The sequence below is a fragment of the Microcaecilia unicolor genome, unplaced genomic scaffold (assembly GCF_901765095.1).
Source record: "Microcaecilia unicolor unplaced genomic scaffold, aMicUni1.1, whole genome shotgun sequence".
In the NCBI taxonomy this organism is placed as follows: domain Eukaryota; kingdom Metazoa; phylum Chordata; class Amphibia; order Gymnophiona; family Siphonopidae; genus Microcaecilia; species Microcaecilia unicolor.
This window is the reverse complement of record NW_021963500.1, coordinates 26,937-48,646: the sequence shown is the minus strand read 5'-3', so window position 1 is coordinate 48,646 and position 21,710 is coordinate 26,937. Positions and strand designations below refer to the sequence as shown.

Genomic DNA, 21,710 nt, shown 5'->3' with positions numbered 1-21,710 from the left:
CACAAGTGGTGACTGAGGAGGGCCAAATTCAATCTTTTGAAGCATTGAAGACGAAATACTCCTGTCGTCCATCAGAGTACTTTCACTATGTACAATTGAAACATTACATAGCCACTTTGAAGTGGCAAGACCTGGCGGAGGACGTACAGGAGGAACTGTCTGATGCATTCTCATTACAAGCACAAAATAAAGTTCCGCTTCGGATGCACCACAGACACATCAGAGACACAATTCCAGAACCTGATTTCAGAGGTCTAGCACAGGCATGGACTGAAGACTTAGGAACTGAAGTTTCCTACCAAGTTCTCAAAACATATGTTTTGTCTCTGCGGAGATCCTGCAAGATGATGTCGTCTTGGGAATTACAATATAAGTTTGTTATGCGTGCACATATTCCACCAAGAAGGGCCTTCCATATGGGGGCCTCGTCGGATGGGGCCTGTTTGAAGTGTGGCGAGATGGGAGTACGGCTAGGCCATATGTTTTGGCATTGTGAAAAAATAGCAAAGTTCTGGAAGAGTCTCCTAAAGCATGTATCTCTAATATGGAGGACAACTTGGTATTATGAACCACACTTACTGTTTGACAACCCGAGATGGGAGTCTCCGGCTCCAGCTGGTTCCAGAGGTTTTGCAATTAGAGCAACAGTTGTAGCGAAGAAAGTAATATTGAGTGAGTCAATCAATGGAGAAGACAGATGGTTTGTCTCATGAGGTTTGAGAGAAGGCTGGTAGATCAGAAAGAAGCCTTTAAAGAAACAGTTTTTTGCAAGATATGGACTCCATTTTGGTTGACATTGCCACCGGCAGCAAAAGGTCTTATACTAAATCTGTGATGTACTTGATTACAAAATAATTGCCTGCGTGGGTAAGGAGTGTGCCATAGATGTTTAGGCATCATAGGTAATGAGAAGAAGAATGGTTCCCTGTTGGGGGGGGGGGGGGGGGGGGGAGGAATTAGTAGAATTAGAGAACGTATAAAATGATGATGTGACAGTATGCTGTTTGAAGTTTGATTTAAGACTTAGCTGCAATGGATACTGTATAACACTATTTGCCTATTGTTTGATACCATCATCAATAAAAATTTATTTGAAATACATCTGAGGTGTCCAGCCCTGATCAAAATCTTGAACATTGTGATGAAGAGGGAACGACCTGGCTGGCTTCTGTATACTTTTCAAAGACCCTTCTCTTTACAATCCTCTGACAAGTTAATTATTGAAAAGGGCTGGGTAGTGAGCTTCTGAATCTCATCCTTATAGAACTTGTACACCATACGGGAAACTCCTCAGCCAAACCAGCATCTGAGTCCTCTCCTGAAATTCCTCGGTAGAATCCGGCTCTTCACCTGACTTTAATGCTTCCAGGTCCCACTCCACTCTGTCTCTTTGGTATCCCCAGACCATCTACCAGTAAGGCCGGGAAAGTATCAACTTTCCCACCATATCTGCACAGGCAAAAGGCCTTCTGCATGGCTAAGAAACTTGAGGAGGGGTAGGGATAGGGTTACCATATGGCTCCAGAAAAAGGAGGACGGATTGAGCCAGCCGGGTTTTACTTCCATTGCTTTCCATTGAAATCAATGGAAGTAAAACCCGGCTGGCTCAATTACTTCCATTGAAAGCAATGGAAGTAAAACCCGGCTGGCTCAATCCGTCCTCCTTTTTCTGGAGCCATATGGTAACCCTAGGTAGGGAGAACCTACCATTCCAGAGGGCTCTCCCTCTGCACCCACTCCCAAAAACAGATTTCTGGTCCACGCATGTCGGCCAGGCTTAAAAGGGAAAATTAGGTTCTTACCTTGGTAATTTTCTTTCCTTTAGTAATAGCAGATGAATCCATTACGAGTGGGTTGTGTCCATCAACCAGCAGGGGGAGAAAGAGCGCACTGAAAACCATAGTGCCTCATGGCCAGCTAGCTCCAACTGCCTCTTCAGTATTTTGAAGCTTCCAAAGCAGTGTTACACCGCAAAGCATAATAACATGAGCTTTCCTCACAGCGGATGAACGGCCCAAAACTGGAGCTATAATTCAAAGGAGGGAATGGACTCATCCTCCTGTAACTGAACAGAAATCCTGAAGACTGTTTTCCAACTTCTCCCAATGAGGGAACATATCTACAGGAAAAACTGAACATAAAAATAACATGAATCACATAATGAACCACTGAGGGAGGGCTCATGGATTCATATGCTATGACTAAAGGAAAGAAAATTACCAAGGTAAGAACCTAATTTTCCTTTCCTTGTCATCAAGCAGATGAATCCATTACGAGTGGGATGTATCAAAGCAATCCCTATATAGGGTGGGAACAAGCCACACCACGCGCCAGCACTTGTGCTCCAAAATGTGCGTCCCTCCTGGCAGCCACATCCAGCCTGTAATTTCGGACAAACAATAGCTTAGAAGCCCAAGTTGCACAGCACATTGTTCCTTTTTATATTTTAATAAAAAGATTGAAATATAAAATCATAAGTGTTCAAGGCTTCTACAGATGAGGACAGAGCCCATGGGGACAGAACCTGCGGGGAGGGGATGGAGACAGGGTGGGAATGGAGACAAACTTTGTCCCCATGTCATTCTCTAACAAGAGTGCCTGTTACTGCTTGTATGTTAATGGGTACTCTAGGTCTCACACCCCACCCTTTGATAATAGGGAAGAAAGCCGAGGAATAATTCCAACCCTCAACAGTAGCCCAGGGGAATATTTGGGGGGGGGGGGGGGGGGGGGGGGGAGGTATACTAGAGAAGGTCCTGACCAACCGAGTGCACTGACTCCTGACTTCTTAGAATCCAAGGACTCAAGACTGCTTCTTTATGGATTAAAAAGCAAAAAAAATCAATCTGAAATCCAACTGGCCTATGTGAAAGCGAATGCTACATACCTGTAGAAGGTATTCTCCGAGGACAGCAGGCTGATTGTTCTCACTGATGGGTGACGTCCACGGCAGCCCCTCCAATCGGAAACTTCTCTAGCAAAGTCCTTTGCTAGTCCTCGCGCGCACCGCGCATGCGCGGCCGTCTTCCCGCCCGAAACCGGCTCGAGCCGGCCAGTCCAGTATGTAGCAAGACAATACACTTCAAGGGAAGACACAACTCCAACGGGGAGGCGGGCGGGTTTGTGAGAACAATCAGCCTGCTGTCCTCGGAGAATACCTTCTACAGGTATGTAGCATTCGCTTTCTCCGAGGACAAGCAGGCTGCTTGTTCTCACTGATGGGGTATCCCTAGCCCCCAGGCTCACTCAAAACAACCATGGTCAATTGGGCCTCGCAACGGCGAGGACATAACTGAGATTGACCTAAAAAATTTACCAACTAACTGAGAGTGCAGCCTGGAACAGAACAAACAGGGCCCTCGGGGGGTGGAGTTGGATCCTAAAGCCCGAACAGGTTCTGAAGAACTGACTGCCCGAACCGACTGTCGCGTCGGGTATCCTGCTGCAGGCCGTAATGAGATGTGAATGTGTGGACAGATGACCACGTCGCAGCTTTGCAAATTTCTTCAATGGAGGCTGACTTCAAGTGGGCTACCGACGCAGCCATGGCTCTAACATTATGAGCCGTGACATGACCCTCAAGAGCCAGCCCCGCCTGGGCGTAAGTGAAGGAAATGCAATCTGCTAGCCAATTGGATATGGTGCGTTTCCCTACAGCCACTCCCCTCCTATTGGGATCAAAAGAAACAAACAATTGGGCGGACTGTCTGTGGGGCTGTGTCCGCTCCAGGTAGAAGGCCAATGCTCTCTTGCAGTCCAATGTGTGCAGCTGACGTTCAGCAGGGCAGGAATGAGGACGGGGAAAGAATGTTGGCAAGACAATTGACTGGTTCAGATGGAACTCCGACACGACCTTTGGCAAGAACTTAGGGTGAGTGCGGAGGACTACTCTGTTATGATGAAATTTGGTGTAAGGGGCCTGGGCTACCAGGGCCTGAAGCTCACTGACTCTACGAGCTGAAGTAACTGCCACCAAGAAAATGACCTTCCAGGTCAAGTACTTCAGATGGCAGGAATTCAGTGGCTCAAAAGGAGGTTTCATCAGCTGGGTGAGAACGACATTGAGATCCCATGACACTGTAGGAGGCTTGACAGGGGGCTTTGACAAAAGCAAACCTCTCATGAAGCGAACAACTAAAGGCTGTCCCGAGATCGGCTTACCTTCCACATGGTAATGGTATGCACTGATTGCGCTAAGGTGAACTCTTACAGAGTTGGTCTTGAGACCAGACTCAGACAAGTGCAGAAGGTATTCAAGCAGGGTCTGTGTAGGACAAGAGCGAGGAGCTAGGGCCTTGCTGTCACACCAGACGGCAAACCTCCTCCACAGAAAGAAGTAACTCCTCTTAGTGGAATCTTTCCTGGAAGCAAGCAAGACGCGGGAGACACCCTCTGACAGACCCAAAGAGGCAAAGTCTACGCTCTCAACATCCAGGCCGTGAGAGCCAGGGACCGGAGGCTGGGATGTAGAAGAGCCCCTTCGTCCTGCGTGATGAGGGTCGGAAAACACTCCACGGTTCTTCTGAGGATAACTCCAGAAGAAGAGGGAACCAGATCTGACGCGGCCAAAAAGGAGCAATCAGAATCATGGTGCCTCGGTCTTGCTTGAGTTTCAACAAAGTCTTCCCCACCAGAGGAATGGGAGGATAAGCATAGAGCAGGCCCTCCCCCCAATCCAGGAGGAAGGCATCCGATGCCAGTCTGCCGGGGGCCTGAAGCCTGGAACAGAACTGAGGGACTTTGTGGTTCACTCGAGATGCGAAGAGATCCACCAAGGGGGTGCCCCACGCTTGGAAGATCTGGCGCACCACTCTGGAGTTGAGCGACCACTCGTGAGGTTGCATAATCCGGCTCAGTCTGTCGGCCAGACTGTTGTTTACGCCTGCCAGATATGTGGCTTGGAGCACCATGCCGAGACGGCGAGCCCAGAGCCACATGCTGACGGCTTCCTGACACAGGGGGCGAGATCCGGTGCCCCCCTGCTTGTTGACATAGTACATGGCAACCTGGTTGTCTGTCTGAATTTGGATAATTTGATGGGACAGCCGATCTCTGAAAGCCTTCAGAGCGTTCCAGATCGCTCGCAACTCCAGGAGATTGATCTGTAGACCGCGTTCCTGGAGGGACCAGCTTCCTTGGGTGTGAAGCCCATCGACATGAGCTCCCCATCCCAGGAGAGACGCATCCGTTGTCAGCACTTTTTGTGGCTGAGGAATTTGAAAAGGACGTCCCAGAGTCAAATTGGACCAGATTGTCCACCAATACAGGGATTCGAGAAAACTCGTGGACAGGTGGATCACGTCTTCTAGACCCCCAGCAGCCTGATACCACTGGGAGGCTAGGGTCCATTGAGCAGATCTCATGTGAAGGCGGGCCATGGGAGTCACATGAACTGTGGAGGCCATGTGGCCCAGCAATCTCAACATCTGCCGAGCTGTGATCTGCTGGGACGCTCGCACCCGCGAGACGAGGGACAACAAGTTGTTGGCCCTCGTCTCTGGGAGATAGGCGCGAGCCGTCCGAGAATCCAGCAGAGCTCCTATGAATTCGAGTTTCTGCACTGGGAGAACATGGGACTTTGGATAATTTATCACAAACCCCAGTAGCTCCAGGAGGCGAATAGTCATCTGCATGGACTGCAGGGCTCCTGCCTCGGATGTGTTCTTCACCAGCCAATCGTCGAGATATGGGAACACGTGCACCCCCAGCCTGCGAAGTGCCGCTGCTACCACAGCTAGGCACTTTGTGAACACCCTGGGCGCAGAGGCGAGCCCAAAGGGTAGCACACAGTACTGGAAGTGGCGTGTGCCCAACTGAAATCGCAGATACTGTCTGTGAGCTGGCAGTATCGGGATGTGTGTGTAGGCATCCTTCAAGTCCAGAGAGCATAGCCAATCGTTTTGCTGAATCATGGGGAGAAGGGTGCCCAGGGAAAGCATCCTGAACTTTTCTTTTACGAGATATTTGTTCAGGGCCCTTAGGTCTAGGATGGGACGCATCCCCCCTGTTTTCTTTTCCACAAGGAAGTACCTGGAATAGAATCCCAGCCCTTCTTGCCCGGATGGCACGGGCTCGACCGCATTGGCGCTGAGAAGGACGGAGAGTTCCTCTGCAAGTACCTGCTTGTGCTGGAAGCTGTAGGATTGAGCTCCCGGTGGACAATTTGGAGGTTTTGAGGCCAAATTGAGGGTGTATCCTTGCCGGACTATTTGCAGAACCCACTGATCGGAGGTTATGAGAGGCCACCTTTGGTGAAAAGCTTTCAACCTCCCCCCGACCGGCAGGTCGCCCGGCACTGACACTTGGATGTCAGCTATGCTCTGCTGGAGCCAGTCAAAAGCTCGCCCCTTGCTTTTCCTGGGGAGCCGCGGGGCCCTGCTGAGGCGTACGCTGCTGACGAGAGCGAGCGCGCTGGGGCTTAGCCTGGGCCGCAGGCTGTCGAGAAGGAGGATTGTACCTACGCTTACCAGAAGCATAGGGAACAGTCTTCCTTCCCCCCAAAAATCTTCTACCTGTAGAGGTAGATGCTGAAGGCTGCCGGCGGGAGAACTTGTCGAATGCAGTGTCCCGCTGGTGGAGAGACTCTACCACCTGCTCGACTTTCTCTCCAAAAATGTTGTCCGCACGGCAAGGCGAGTCCGCAATCCGCTGCTGGAGTCTATTCTCCAGGTCGGCGGCACGCAGCCATGAGAGCCTGCGCATCACCACACCTTGAGCAGCGGCCCTGGACGCAACATCAAAGGTGTCATACACCCCTCTGGCCAGGAATTTTCTGCACGCCTTCAGCTGCCTGACCACCTCCTGAAAAGGCTTGGCTTGCTCAGGGGGAAGAGCATCAACCAAGCCCACCAACTGCCGCACATTGTTCCGCATGTGTATGCTCGTGTAGAGCTGGTAAGACTGGATTTTGGCCACGAGCATAGAGGAATGGTAGGCCTTCCTCCCAAAGGAGTCTAAGGTTCTAGAGTCCTTGCCCGGGGGCGCCGAAGCATGCTCCCTAGAACTCTTAGCCTTCTTTAGGGCCAGATCCACAACTCCAGAATCATGAGGCAACTGGGTGCGCATCAGATCTGGGTCCCCATGGATCCGGTACTGGGACTCGATCTTCTTGGGGATGTGGGGATTAGTTAGAGGTTTTGTCCAGTTCGCAAGCAATGTCTTTTTTAGGACATGGTGCAAGGGAACAGTGGACGCTTCCTTAGGTGGAGAAAGATAGTCCAGGAGCTCAAACATTTCAGCCCTGGGCTCGTCCTCCACAACCACCGGGAAGGGGATGGCCGTAGACATCTCCCGGACAAAGGAAGCGAAAGACAGACTCTCAGGAGGAGAAAGCTGTCTTTCAGGAGAGGGAGTGGGATCAGAAGGAAGACCCTCAGACTCCTCGTCAGAGAAATATCTGGGGTCTTCTTCTTCCTCCCACGAGGCCTCACCCTCGGTGTCAGACACAAGTTCACGAACCTGTGTCTGCAACCTCGCCCGGCTCGACTCAGTGGAGCCACGTCCACGATGGGGGCGTCGAGAGGTAGACTCCCTGGCCCGCATCGGCGAAGCTCCCTCCACCGACGTAGTCGGGGAGCCCTCCTGGGAGGTGGCCGCAGTCGGTACCGCACGCGGTACCGACGTCGGGGACCTCACCCCGGGCGATGGGCCAGCCGGCGCCACGCTCGATGGTACCGGAGGCGCAAGCACCGCCGGTACCGGAGGGGTAGGGCGCAACAGCTCTCCCAGAATCTCTGGGAGAACGGCCCGGAGGCTCTCGTTCAGAGCGGCTGCAGAGAAAGGCAAAGAGGTCGATGCAGGCGTCGACGTCAGAACCTGTTCCGGGCGAGGAGGCTGTTCCGGGCTGTCCAGAGTGGAGCGCATCGACACCTCTTGAACAGAGGGTGAGCGGTCCTCTCGGTGCCGATGCCTGCTGGGTGCCGACTCCCTCGGCGACCCAGAGCTCTCGGTGCCGACGCGGGGAGGCGACCGGTGTCAATGCTTCTTCGATTTCTTCCGAAGCATGTCACCGGAGCTCCCCGGCACCGACGAGGAGGACGTAGAATCCAGCCGTCGCTTCCTCGGGGCCGAGGCCGAAGGAGGTCGGTCTCGGGGGGGCTGTACCGCAGGAGCCCTCAGGGTAGGAGGAGACCCACCCGAAGGCTCACCGCCACCAGCAGGGGAATGGACAGCCCTCACCTGCACTCCTGACGATGCAACACCGTCCGACGACATCAGCAGACGAGGTCCCGGTACCACCGACGTCGATGCAGCTATCCGATGTCTCGGCGCCGATGCAGAGGCCCGATGCCTCGATGCAGGGGCGGCCGAGGAAGATGGTCTGGACGCTGACGACGTCGATGCACTCGAAGATCCCGGTGCCGATGCCGACGAAGAGCCCGAGAACAACACGTTCCACTGGGCTAGTCTCGCTACCTGAGTCCGCCTTTGAAGCAGGGAACACAGACTGCAGTTCTGAGGGCGGTGCTCGGCCCCCAGACACTGAAGACACGACGAGTGTCGATCAGTGAGCGAGATAACCCGGGCGCACTGGGTGCACTTCTTGAAGCCGCTGGAAGGCTTCGATGTCATGGGCGGAAAAATCGCGCCGGCGAAATCAAAGTCCGAAATGACGGAAAAAGAGCACCAAAAAATTTGTAAGGGAGAAAATCTCGACCGAGGCCGAAAAGAGGCCTACCCCGACGACGAAAGAAAACTTATCGGGGCAAAAAGCTGGAAGTACGGGGAGGATTAACACGAAACCCGGGGGGGGGGGGGGGGGGGGGGGGTTCCGGAGCACTTCCCGACACTTGAAAGACTTTTCCGAAGAAAAAACACGTCAAAATAAATTTGGACGCGCGAGGTCGACTTTCCGGGGCTCGACACGGCGAAAACACGACCGTACCGAGTGCGGACAAAAGAAGACTGGCCGGCTCGAGCCGGTTTCGGGCGGGAAGATGGCCGCGCATGCGCGGTGCGCGCGAGGACTAGCAAAGGACTTTGCTAAAGAAGTTTCCGATTGGAGGGGCTGCCGTGGACGTCACCCATCAGTGAGAACAAGCAGCCTGCTTGTCCTCGGAGAACTAGCTCTACACTGCACTGCAGTGTCTACCATCTGCTGGAGACCGCACAGGGTTCTTACAGGCTCACTCTGAAGTCAGTGGTTCTCAGTCTCCACCTGCTGGTAGGAGTGTAAATCCAAGCATCTGAACCAATCTGAAAGGATACTAAGGAAATTTAACTTCAAACTGCACATAGATGACTGTTAGCTCTGGGCTTCATAGCCTTCACATCAGATTGCTTTTGAAGATAGATCACATCTCTCTTGTTCATGGTCATCAAGGTTAAGTAGGTAATTTTGAACATTGTGTTTATCCTAAACCACACACAGCATAGCATAGGAGCCAACTTTTCAAAATAATTTAGAGTTCTAAGCTCAATGGAAATTACCCCTTCCTGGACACACTCAAGGATTGTTTGCGCAATATTGGAGGTGCTCAAAAACCAACAGAGCAGGCTCCTATGCAACAGGATTGAAGAGAAGTATTGCTTTGGGGAAAGCATTTATGTCACCTTGGAAGCATAGCCTTAGAATTCATCCTTTAAAAGATATGTTCTTTCCCATCTTATACTCATGGGGTAATTCTACACAACTTTCAATGCACAATACTGGCATACCATTTAATGCATTTGCTGTGCAAAATTCTGCATGGGAGCCAGGAAATAACAGTAGCAACAGCTGCATGGCCATATGCAAACATCAGCAGCTTTAATATCTGAACACATGAGTCTCAAACTGAAAAGTAGCAAACAACTGGCAGTATGTGCCTGTGTAGCCAAAAGAGTGAGCCAATGCCAAGCAGCACCTGTGGGCACAGCTTGAACCACATACCTGTTTCCAAGGCTTGATTGCTTAGGAGCCGAATAGCTGCAGCTGCACTTTAATGTTAAGAAGCCAGCTGGAGACTTAAATCAGAGCAGGCTGATTAAGTCTCCTGTTAGCTCAACACCAAGGTGCAGTTGCTTACATGCTGTCTGGAGAACAGTTAACTTAAAAAAAAAAAAAAGAAAGAAAGGTAAAAGGTGGCAGAGAGAGGGGAAGGACAAGAGCCAAAGGAGAAGTCTACCACTGCAAAGTGGGGTGGGGTGGGGTGGGGTGGGGGTGGGGTCAGGGGTGCATATTGAAATCTGGGATTGGGGATTTTGAGTTTGGAATGGGAAGGAGGGGGAGATAAGAATCTTTCCAAGGAAAGGAGAGTTAAGTGGTGATTTCAATTACCCCGATATGACTGGGTAAATGTAACATCGGGGCACGCTAGGGAGGTAACATTCCTTGATGAAATCAAGGACAGCTTTATGGAGCAGCTGGTACAGGATACGACGAGAGAAGGAAAAAATTCTAGACCTAGTCCTTAGTGGAGTGCATGATCTGGTGCGGGAGTTAATGGTACTGGGGCCGCTTGATAACAGTGATCATAATATGATCGGATTTGATATTAGCTTTAAAGTATACAAAGGAAATCAAATACGTTAGTGTATAACTTTAAAAATGGAGACTATGATAAAATGAGAACTGTGAAAAAAAAAAAAAAAAGGAGCGACTGCGAGGGTCAAAAATTTACATCAGGCGTTCAGGTGTTCAAAAACACCATCCTGGAAACCCAGGCCAAATATATTCTGCGTATTAAAAAAAAAAAAAAAAAAAGGAGGACGAAAGACCAAACGACAGCCGGAGTGGTTAAAAAGTGAGGTGAAGGAAGCTATAAGACCTAAAAGAAAATCCTTCAGAAAAAAGAAGAAGGAACAGACTGAAAATAATAAGAAACAGCATAAGGAATGTCAAGTCAAATGCAAAGCGCTGATAAGGAAGGCTAAGAGGAACTTCGAAAAAAGATTGCGTTGGAGGCAAAAACACATAGTAATATTTTTTTTAGGTATAATAAAAGCAGGAAGCCGGCAAAAGAATCGGTTGGACCGCTAGATGACCGAGGAGTAAAAGGGGCGATCAGGGAAGACAAAGCCGTAGTGGAGAGATTAAATGAATTCTTTGCTTCGGTCTTCACTGAGGAAGACTTGGGTGGGATATCGGTGCCGGAAATGGTATTCGAAGCTGACGAGTCGGAGAAACTTAATTCTCTTCAAACCTGGAGGATGTAATGGGGAAGTTCTACAAACTGAAGAGTAGCAAATCTCCTGGACCAGGTGGTATTCATCCCAGAGTACTGATAGAACTGAAAAATGAGCTTGCAGAGCTATTGTTAGAAATATGTAAGTTATCCTTAAAATCAAGTGTGGTACTGGAAGATTGGAGGCCGATTTTTAAAAAAGGCTCCAGAGGAGATCTGGGAAATTATAGACCGGCGAGTCTGATGTCGGTCCCGGGCAAAATGGTAGAGACTATTATTAAGAACAAAATTACAGAGCATATTCAAAAGCATGGATTCATGAGACAAAGTCAACATGGATTTAGTGATGGATTCATGAGACAAAGTCAACATGGATTTAGTGAAGGGAAATCTTGCCTCACCAATCTACTACGTTTCTTTGAAGGGGTGAACAAACATGTGGATAAAGATGAGCCGGTTGATATTGTGTATCTGGATTTTCAGAAGGCGTTTGACAAAGTACCTCATGAAAGACTCCAGAGAAAATTGGAGCGTCATGGGATAGGAGGTAGTATTCTATTGTGGATTAAAAACTGGTTAAAAGATAGAAAACAGAGAGTAGGGTTAAATGGTCAGTATTCTCAATGGAGAAGGGTAGTTAGTGGGGTTCACCAGGGTTCTGTATGCGAACCGCTGCTTTTTAACATATTTATAAATGACCTAGAGACGGGAGTAACTAGTGAGGTAATTAAATTTGCTGATGACGCAAAGTTATTCAAAATTGTTAAATCGTGGGAGGATTGTGAAAAATTACAAGAGGACCATACGAGACTGGGCATCTAAATGGCAGATGACGTTTAATTTGAGCAAGTGCAAAGTGATGCATGTGAGAAAAGAGGAACCCGAATTACAGTTATGTCATGCAAGGTTTCACATTAGGAGTCACGGACCAAGAAAGGGATCTAGGTGTCGTCGTTGATAATAAGTTGAAACCTTCTGCTCAGTGTGCTGCTGTGGCTAAGAAACCAAATAGAATGTTAGGTATTATTAGGAAAGGAATGGAAAATAAAAATGAGGATGTTATAAGGCCTTTGTATCGCTCCATGGTGCGACCGCACCTCAAATATTGCGTTCAATTCTGGTCGCTGCATCTCAAGAAAGATATAGTGGAATTAGAAAAGGTACAGAAAAGGGCGACGAAAATGATAAAGGGGATGGGACGACTTCCCTGTGAAGAAAGGCTAAAGCGGCTAAGTCTCTTCAGTTTGGAGAAACGGCGGCTGAGGGGAGATATGATAGAGGTCTATAAAATAATGAGTGGAGTTGAATGGGTAGACGTGAAGCGTCTTTACGCTTTCCAAAATTACAAGAACTAGGGGGCATGCGATGAAGCTACAATGTAGTAAATTTAAAACGAATCTGAGAAAATGTTTCTTCACTCAACGTGTAATTAAACTCTGGAATTCACTGCCAGAGAATGTGGTAAAGGCGGTTAGCTTAGCGGAGTTTAAAAAAGGTTTGGACGGCTACCTAAGGGAAAAGTCCATAGACAGTTATTAAATGGACTTGGAAAAAATCCATTATTTCTGGGATAAGCAGTATAAAATGTTTTGTACTTTTTTGTGATCTTGCCAGGTATTTGTGACCTGGATTGGCCACTGTTGGAAACAGGATGCTGGGCTTGATGGACCTTTGGTTTTTCCCAGTATGGCAATACTTATGTACTTATGAGTGGTGGAGTGAGGAAGGAGGTGGTCAGGACTTACGAATGATTTTCTGTTTTTCTATACCGCATCTTAAATGAATCATTACTCAAAGGCAGCAATCATTTGCACACCTTAACAACATAAAGCCTGAAGAATTTAGCAGTATTCTAAAATACTGTGCAAGAATTTTTGATTTTGTTGTGCAGAATTCCTATTGGAGTAAACCAACAGTAGTAGATCTTCAAAAAAACAAAAGTTCAAATCAAATAAGGACAAGAAAATAGAAACAGTTTGAGAAGGATAAAAATCTTTCTACATACCATCCTTTTAGCTCTGGACACTTCTTTTCTAATGTCCTCCACCAGAAATCCATAAATGCCTTCATCTTCCTCACCCCTCTGCCAAATTCCACTTGACATCAGCTATAAGAAATTTTTAATTTCTTATTAATATTGCTCTGGTTATATAGTAACATACTAATATTGCTCTGGTTGAAAACATTTACATAATGCATTCTGAAAAATAAAGATGGTGAAAAATTAGTCTTACCAGTTAATTTCCTTTCCTTGAGTCCAGCTAGATCAGTCCATACCAGTAGGTTATATCCCTCAGCCAGCATTTGGAGGTAGAGAGTTTCCACCAACATTATCAACATAAGAGGTGCAGCCTGGAGCTAGTCTGTATACTTTATTAGAGTTAAGAATAAAGCCCAGGAAATTCTACTGAAGACTCAATGGAAGATAAATTTGAACAATGAGTCAACCCACTTTGTGAAGACAGAGCTATACAGTCTTCTGGGGAGGAATGTTGGACTGGTCTAGGAAAGGAAATTAACAGGCAAGAGTAAATTTCACCTTCCTTTTCTTCCAGCTAGACCAGTCCATATCAGTGGGATGCAATGAGTCATGGATGTGATATACCACCTCTCTCTGTTGTACAACCAATGCAGTTTACGTTTATTATATGCAAGTATTGTCTGTCCCTAGTGGGCTCACAATTTAAGTTTCTGGACCTTGGGCAATGGAGAGTTAATGACTAGCCCAGAGTCACAAGGAGCGGCACTGGGAATCAAACCCAGTTTCCCAGGTTCTCAATCTACTGCACTAATTAGGCTACTCCTGTACTCCAGAGCTCTATCCCTCAGGGAAGGAGGAAGATGAGGCTTCCTGCAAAATTGCCATACCAAAGTGTTACGTTCCTCACCTGGTTCCAGGCCTGCGCGGCCGATTCGCCAGCGAGGTGCGGTCCGGCTGAGATAGCCGGCTATTTTGGATGTGGTTTCTCCAGGATGGGTCTGTTTCTGTTTCTGGCAGCAGTCATCTTGGTTGGATCAAGGACAACAGCCATCTTGGCTAGCTCAGGAGGGGGCAGCCATCTTGGAGTAACGAGGTCAGGAAGGAAGCCCATATTTGGACATAGGCACCTCTGCTGATGGGGCAGCCATCTTGAATCAGCTGCACATGCTTGAGCCTAATTCCTCCACTACTTAAGGCCCTGCCTTCAGTCCTTCGTTGCTTCGGCCTCAATTGTGTTTGAGGTCCACGCCGGTGCTCCTTGTTTTCAGTTCCAGTGTTCCAGACCTCGGCTTGTTTCCCGGACCTCGCTTGTGTTGCTGCCTGCCTTGACCTTGGGATTGTTTTTGACTACTCTTTGCCCTACAGATTTACCTGGCTTTTGGACTGTGTCTGTTTGCCTGCCTGTCTGGTCAGTGGTCGTGCAACCCCGCCTGTTCCAGAAGTCCTGGTGGGTGCCCGAACCTGGGGGCTCAACTCCCAGGGAACGGCAGTCGCTCCCCAGGTGAAGCTAGGGGTTGTCTGGCTGCCTGACCGAGTGCGGTGTCACTCCATCCTAGCCGTGCTCAGTCGGGGCACAAGGGCTCACATTTCTGCAGTCATAACACAAAGGCACTATTGCCTCTAAGCCAGACATCAACTGTCCAATACCTAAGCTAGAGCCATCTTCTTGCCAAGTGTGAAGAATTGGATGATGTGGCTGTGCACTGGAGTCAACTAGTGTGGATGAAAGCCACAGCTAGATGGTGTAGCAGAATATGGCTGTTTGCATATGGCTGGATATGCAGCAGAAAATGGCTGGACAGAAACTCCAATTATTTGGAATGTGAGGACAGCGCCAGGCTGACTTTTACGGTCTGTCCCCTGCAAGCGACAAGATGGATTCGGATAGGCTGGAATGAGATTTGACAGCAACTCCAGTAGTTGGAACATAAGGACAGAGCTGCACGGACTTCTACAGTCTATGTCCCAGAAACACCAAAGAAACAACATGATTAAATATATAATATCACTACAATATCATTATCTTAGATTGATAATGAATGTGACTGTTGGGCAGACTGGATGGACTGTTCAGGTGTTTACAGTGCGTATTTCCTAGTAAAAAAAAAGATGCCGGTACTCAAATGCTAGGCCACTCTTCAGGGGTCGGGTAATCACTGAGGGACCCATCCCACAATAGCCAAGCCCCCTGCAACCGGTCACAGAACGTATGACAAGGCAGGATTGGTGTGTAGAGCCTCAGCTCTTTCATTAAAACTTGGGGGCCATGGGTCAATTTTAGCAGACAACAGAAAAGGTGCTGGTACTCAGTACCCCCAAGTACCCCCTCAAAAAAAGCCCTGGGTGTTTATCTGATAGTTAACTTTCTAGAAGCCAATGGGTTACAGAACCCGAGGCAACATGGCTTTACCAAAGGAAAATCCTGCCAAACTAATCTTGAGTTCTTTGACTGGGTGACCAAAGAACTGGTTGAAGGACATGCGCTAGATGTAATCTACTTGGATTTCAGCAAAGCCTTTGATACGGTCCCACACAGAAGACTCATGAATAAGCTGAAAGGGCTGAACTTAGGACCGAAAATGGTGAACTGGATAGGAAACTGGTTGACCCGACTGGTGGCAAACTGAATCCAATCGGAGGAAAGAAAGGTGAGCACCGAAGTAGCTCTGTATATCACCAGCTGTCCAATGCAATGAAAAGGTGCAAAAGTGCAACAGAAGCATTTAGAGACACTACAGTATACAGCTAGTGGTGCCACTGATAACAGAGTGGTGGCTGGAGCTGGTACGCAATAGTTTTGGCCAGTGTCAGTATGCAATATCATAGAGAAGAGCTGCTGTAGAAAACCACCACAGCTAACCTTTAGCACTGTAGCGTAGCGTTATCTTTCCCAGCCATGCAATGAACTGCTTGTCAAAGCAAGCAATATGAGAGACACGTAAAATATGACCCTTTTGAAATATAGCAGAGTTACACAGCTTCTAATATTATGCACAAAATAGCCTTGAACCTGACACCTTCAGGTTCAAAGCCAGCCACCTTCCAAAATTATCTATTCTTCTTCTCAAGCAGCACCTGGAGAAAATACCAGCATGGCAACACTGAGGTTCCATGGTTACTATGGAGACCAGGAGAGATATGGGAACAGTGCAATAGCCTCAGAAGAAAAGACTCAAGATGTAAAAATTCTCAAAGAAACATGGAGCCAATAGCACTAAGCTTGACTCTATACTAAACGCCTTTGTAAAAATGCTGAAAGATGGAAAACCTGTACTGCCAATATAAACAGAGTTCTGGTAACAAAAAGAAAAGTTTCACAAATGAAATGAGGGCAACACAAAGCTCCCTAAATGGGAAAATTAGGTGCTTACCTTGGTAATTTTCTTTCCTTTAATCACAGCAGATGAATCCATTACGAATGGGTTGTGTCCACCTACCAGCAGGGGGAGATAGAGAACACTGAAAACCATAGTGCCTCTAGGACGGCTAGCTCCATCTGCTTCTCAGTATTTTGAAGCTTCCAAAGCAGTGTTAAAGCGCAAAGTAGCATAACATGAACTTTCCTCACAGCGAACGAACGCTCCTGAACAGGAGCCATAACACAAAGGAGGGAAGAACTCAACCTCCTGTAGTAGAACAGAAATCCTTTAAACTGTTTTCCAACTTCTCCCAATGAGGGAACATGTCTGCAGGAAAAACTGAACACCAAACAAAGTCAATCAGGGAGGGATCATGGATTCATCTGCTGTGACTAAAGGAAAGAAAATTACAAAGGTAAGCACCTAATTTTCCCTTCCTTATCAGCAGCAGATGAATCCATTACGAATGGGATGTATCAAAGCAATCCCTAGATATGTGCTCCAAAAAGCACGTCCCTCCTGGCAGCCACATCCAGCCTGTAATGACGGGCAAAAGAGAGCTTAGAAGCCCAAGTAGCTGCACTACATATCTCTTGAAGAGAGAGTGCTCCCGTCTCAGCCCAAGAGGAAGAAATCGCTCTTGTGGAATGTGCCTTAAAGGCGTCAGGCGGAGGCTGGCCAGATAGTAGATATGCAGAAAAAATGGCTTCCTTAAGCCAACGGGCTATAGTGGCTTTAGACGCTGGAGACCCTCTGCGAGGACCTGACAATACAAAAAGGTGATCAGAGGTCCTGAAAGCATTAGACATCTGCAGATACTGCAACAGAGCCCTGCGCACATCCAGAAGGTGCAGCTGCTCAAAAGATTCCAGAAACTCCTCTCTAGTAAAGGAGAGCAGATAAATGGGAAAATTAGGTTCTTACCTTGGTAATTTTCTTTCCTTTAGTCATAGCAGATGAAGCCATTACGTATGGGTTATGTCCATCAACCTGCAGGGGAGATAGAGAGCACTCAAACTTTCACAGTGCCCTCTTGGCCAGCTAGCTCCACTGCCTCTTCAGTATTTGAAGCTTCCAAAGCAATATGGCAAACCGCAATGGGAATCACAAGAGCTTTCCTCACAGCGAACGATGGCCCATCACAAGGGCATGAACTCATAAAGGAGGGAATGCACATCCTCCTGGAGGGAATAAACTCATCCTCCTATTTATAGAACTGGAGGGGAACACACGCGCCTCCTGGAGAGAATCAACACATTCTCCAAAACATGCTGGAGGGAATGAACACATCCTCCTAAATTTAAACTGAACATGAATCCTGAAGATTGTTTTCCAACTTTCTCCCAAGGAAGGAACTTCAGGAAATTAGAACAGAACCTGAAAAACAGATTCACAGCATACAGACAAGCATACAGGGAGGGCTCATGGCTTCATCTGCTATGACTAAAGGAAAGAAAATTACCAAGGTAAGAACCTAATTTTCCCTTCCTTGTCATCAAGCAGATGAAGCCATTACGTATGGGATGTAACAAAGCAATCCCTAGATAGGGTGGGAACAAGCCACACCACGCGCTAGCACCTGTGCACCAAAACGCGCATCCCTCCTGGCAGCCACATCCAGCCTGTAATGTCGGGCAAAGGAGAGCTTAGAAGCCCATGTTGCTGCACTGCATATCTCTTGAAGAGAGTGCTCCAGTTTCAGCCCAAGAGGAAGAAATCGCTCTAGTAGAATGTGCCTTAAAGGCTACAGGCGGAACCCTGCCGGCCAGCAGATAAGCTGAAAAGATAGTTTCTTTGAGCCAGGGGGCAATAGTGGCCTTAGACGCTGGAGACCCTCTGCGAGAACCGGATAGCAAAACAAACAGATGATCAGAAGTCCTGAAAGAGTTAGTAACTCGCAGATACTGCAGCAGAGTCCTGCGCACATCCAAAAGGTGCAGCTGCCCAAAAGATTCTGGAAACTCTTCCTCTGAAAAAGAGGGCAAGAAAATAGGCTGGTTTAAGTGAAAGGCTGAAACCACCTTAGGCATAAAGGAAGGCACGGTCCGAACCGTGACTCCGGACTCTGAAAATTGCAGAAATGGGTCTCTATAGGACAGCGCCTGGAGCTCTGACACCCGTCTCGCCGAGGTTATGGCCACCAGAAAAACGGCCTTCAGTGTCAAGTCTTTCTCCGATGCTCGCCGAAGCGGCTCAAAAGGAGATGCCTGCAGGGTTTTCAAAACTAGCCCTAGGTTCCAAGCTGGACAGGGTGCTCGCACTGGAGGTCGGAGCCGAAGCACCCCTCTAAGAAACCGTGCCACATCTGGGTGAGCAGCCAAAGACACACCTTCCACTTCACCACGAAGGGAGGCCAACGCTGCCACCTGCAGGGAATTATAGGCCAAGCCTTTTTGTACACCTTCCTGCAAAAAGTCCAGAATCTGCGAGACAGGAGCCCGCATTGGAACAATGGCTCTGGAAGCACACCAAGACTCAAACAGGCACCAAATCCTGGCATAAGCCACGGAAGTGGACCGCTTGCGGGCTTGCAGGAGAGTGGAAATAACTTTATTGGAATAACCTTTATCCCTCAATTGTGCCCTCTCAATAGCCATGCCGTAAGACCAAAGCGGCCGGCGTCCTCCATGGCTACCGGTCCCTGAGTCAACAGGTTCGGTACCAGAGGTAACGGCAGAGGAGCCTCCAGGAGCATCTGTCGGAGGTCTGCATACCAAGGTCTCCTTGGCCAATCCGGGGCGATGAGGACCACTTCTCCTGGGTGCAGCCGAATCCGCAAGAGCAGGCGCCCTATCAAGGGCCATGGGGGAAACACAAAGTAGACCCGGAGGCCAGGGTTGAGCCAAGGCATCCAACCCCGCCGAGCGAGGATCTCTCCGTCTGCTGAAGAAGCACGGGACTTTGGTATTGGCACTTGTCGCCATTAGATCCATCACGGGCTTGCCCCATTTGGCACAGATCTGCAGGAATACTTCGTCTGCCAGATTCCATTCTGCTGGATCGATCTGATGCCTGCTCAGATAATCGGCCTGCACATTGCTCTGACCTGCAATATGAGCTGCCGACAGACACTGAAGATGCAGCTCGGCCCAGTGGCAAATCAGTTCGGCCTGCGCGGCTAGTGCTCTGCACCTTGTTCCGCCTTGTCGATTTATATAGGCCACCGTTGTCGTGTTGTCCGACATCACTCTGACAGCCAATCCTTCCAGGGTCACTTGAAAGGCCAGAAGCGCCTGAAACATCGCTTTCAACTCTAGGCGGTTGATGGAACACTCCGACTGCTCGGGTGTCCATAGACCCTGGGCATGCTTCCCCTTGCAGTGTGCGCCCCAGCCCTTCAGGCTGGCATCTGTTACCACTAGGCACCAAACGGGGAGCGTCAGCGGCATTCCTCACCGCAGCATGCTGTCCGAGAGCCACCACTCCATGCTGAGACGGGCCGCAGGGAGCCAAGTAAGTCTGCATTGGTAATCCTGAGAAATAGGAGACCATCTCCGGAGTAGGGAATACTGTAGAGGTCTCAGGTGCGCTCTCGCCCAGGGTACCACTTCCATCGTGGCTATCATCGATCCCAGCAGCTGGACAATGTCCCAAGCTCGCGGGCGGGGCATCCTTAGGAGCAGACAGACCCGATTCTGAAGCTTGCACCGCCTTAGCTCGGGTAGGAACACATAGCCCGAGACTGTGTCGAACCTGGCCCCCAAAAACTCTAGAGATTGTGAAGGGGACAGGTGACTTTTGGCCATATTGACGACCCAGCCTAGAGATTGCAGCACTGAGACCACTCTGGCTGTAGCTTGTAAGCTCTCTGTTGCAGAGTCTGCTCTGATGAGCCAGTCGTCTAGGTACGGGTGAACCCCGATACCTTCTCGCCTGAGAAAAGCAGCTGCTACCACCATTACCTTCGAAAAAGTTCGGGGAGCTGTGGCAAGGCCAAAAGGCAAGGCCCTGAACTGGAAATGTTTTCCCAACACCGCAAACCTCAGAAACTTCTGGTGCGGGGGCCAAATCGGTATGTGCAAGTAAGCTTCTTTCAGGTCTAGAGACGTGAGAAACTCTCCTGGCTGAACCGCCGCAATGACGGAGCGCAGGGATTCCATGTGGAAATGCCGCACTCTCAGGGACTTGTTCACTTCTTTTAAGTCCAGAATAGGGCGAAAGGACCCACCTTTTCGCGGCACCACAAAGTAGATGGAGTATCGGCCGCAGCCTTGCTCGGCGGGAGGCACCGGGGTCACTGCCCCTAACTGAATCAGACCTTGTAAAGTCTCCTCCACCACCGCCCGTTTGACGGCAGAACTGCATCGGGACTCCACAAACACGTCTCTTACTGGGGCGTTGAATTCTATTCTGTATCCATCTCTGATCAGGTCCAGAATCCACTGATCTGAGGAAATCTTGGCCCACTCCTCGACAAAGAGGGAAAACCGTCCTCCGATGACAGGCATCGAGGAGAGGGCCGGCGCACCATCATTGAGAGGGTCGCCCCTGAACTCCTGGTCTTGAGCCACCGGCTGCGGAACGCTTGTCCGAGCGAAAGGAGTTCTTCTGCTGACCACGGGCACGTGAAGTGAACCCAGCAGAACGCCCCGGGCGGTACCTTCTATCTTCGGGCAAGCGCTGGGGTTTTGGATCACCCAGGCCTTTCACAATTTTCTCTAACTCCTCACCAAATAGGAGAAGTCCTTGAAAAGGCAACTTCACCAACCTTTGCTTAGAGGCCATGTCCGCTGCCCAGTGTCGTAGCCACAGACGACGGCGAGCCGCCACTGCTACTGCCATTTGTTTAGCCGAAGCTCTGACAAGGTCATAAAGGGCATCAGCCAGAAAGGACAAGGCCACCTCCATCCGCGGAGCCACATCCAAGAAGGGCTCCGCTCCATCTCCGGGCTGAGCCACTGCCTGTTGCAGCCAAGCTAGGCAGGCTCTCACAGCATAACAGCTGCATGCAGACGCCCGAACAGTGAGACCTGCAATTTCAAAGGACCGTTTCGACGCTGTTTCCAGCCTACGGTCTTGAACATCCTTCAGGGCAACACCTCCTTCAACAGGGAGGGTAGTTCTCTTTGTCACCGCAGTGACTAGGGCATCCACTGTAGGCATTTGAAAACGAGCCATACGTCCCTCACGCAGAGGGTATAACTGCCCCATAGCCCTGGAAACTCTCAAAGGTCCCTCGGGGTCAGCCCACTGAGCCGAAACAAGCTCTAGGATGGAGTCATGCAAAGGGAAGGCCCGAGCAGCTTTCTTGGTACTAGCTATCCT

The 21,710-nt window shown here is 49.3% G+C and overlaps 1 protein-coding gene across 1 annotated transcript in view; it reads right to left on the bottom strand.

Annotated features, from left to right (window-relative positions):
* Nucleotides 1–21,710, bottom strand: part of LOC115459370 (G2/M phase-specific E3 ubiquitin-protein ligase-like) — a gene marked incomplete at its 3' end in the record, with an annotated part of 76,523 nt that overhangs the window by 35,977 nt on the left and 18,836 nt on the right. The window contains exon 4 of the mRNA XM_030189205.1: nucleotides 13,111–13,212. Coding sequence (XP_030045065.1) covers nucleotides 13,111–13,212 — 102 coding nt within the window. The remainder of the gene's footprint in view (nucleotides 1–13,110; nucleotides 13,213–21,710) is intronic.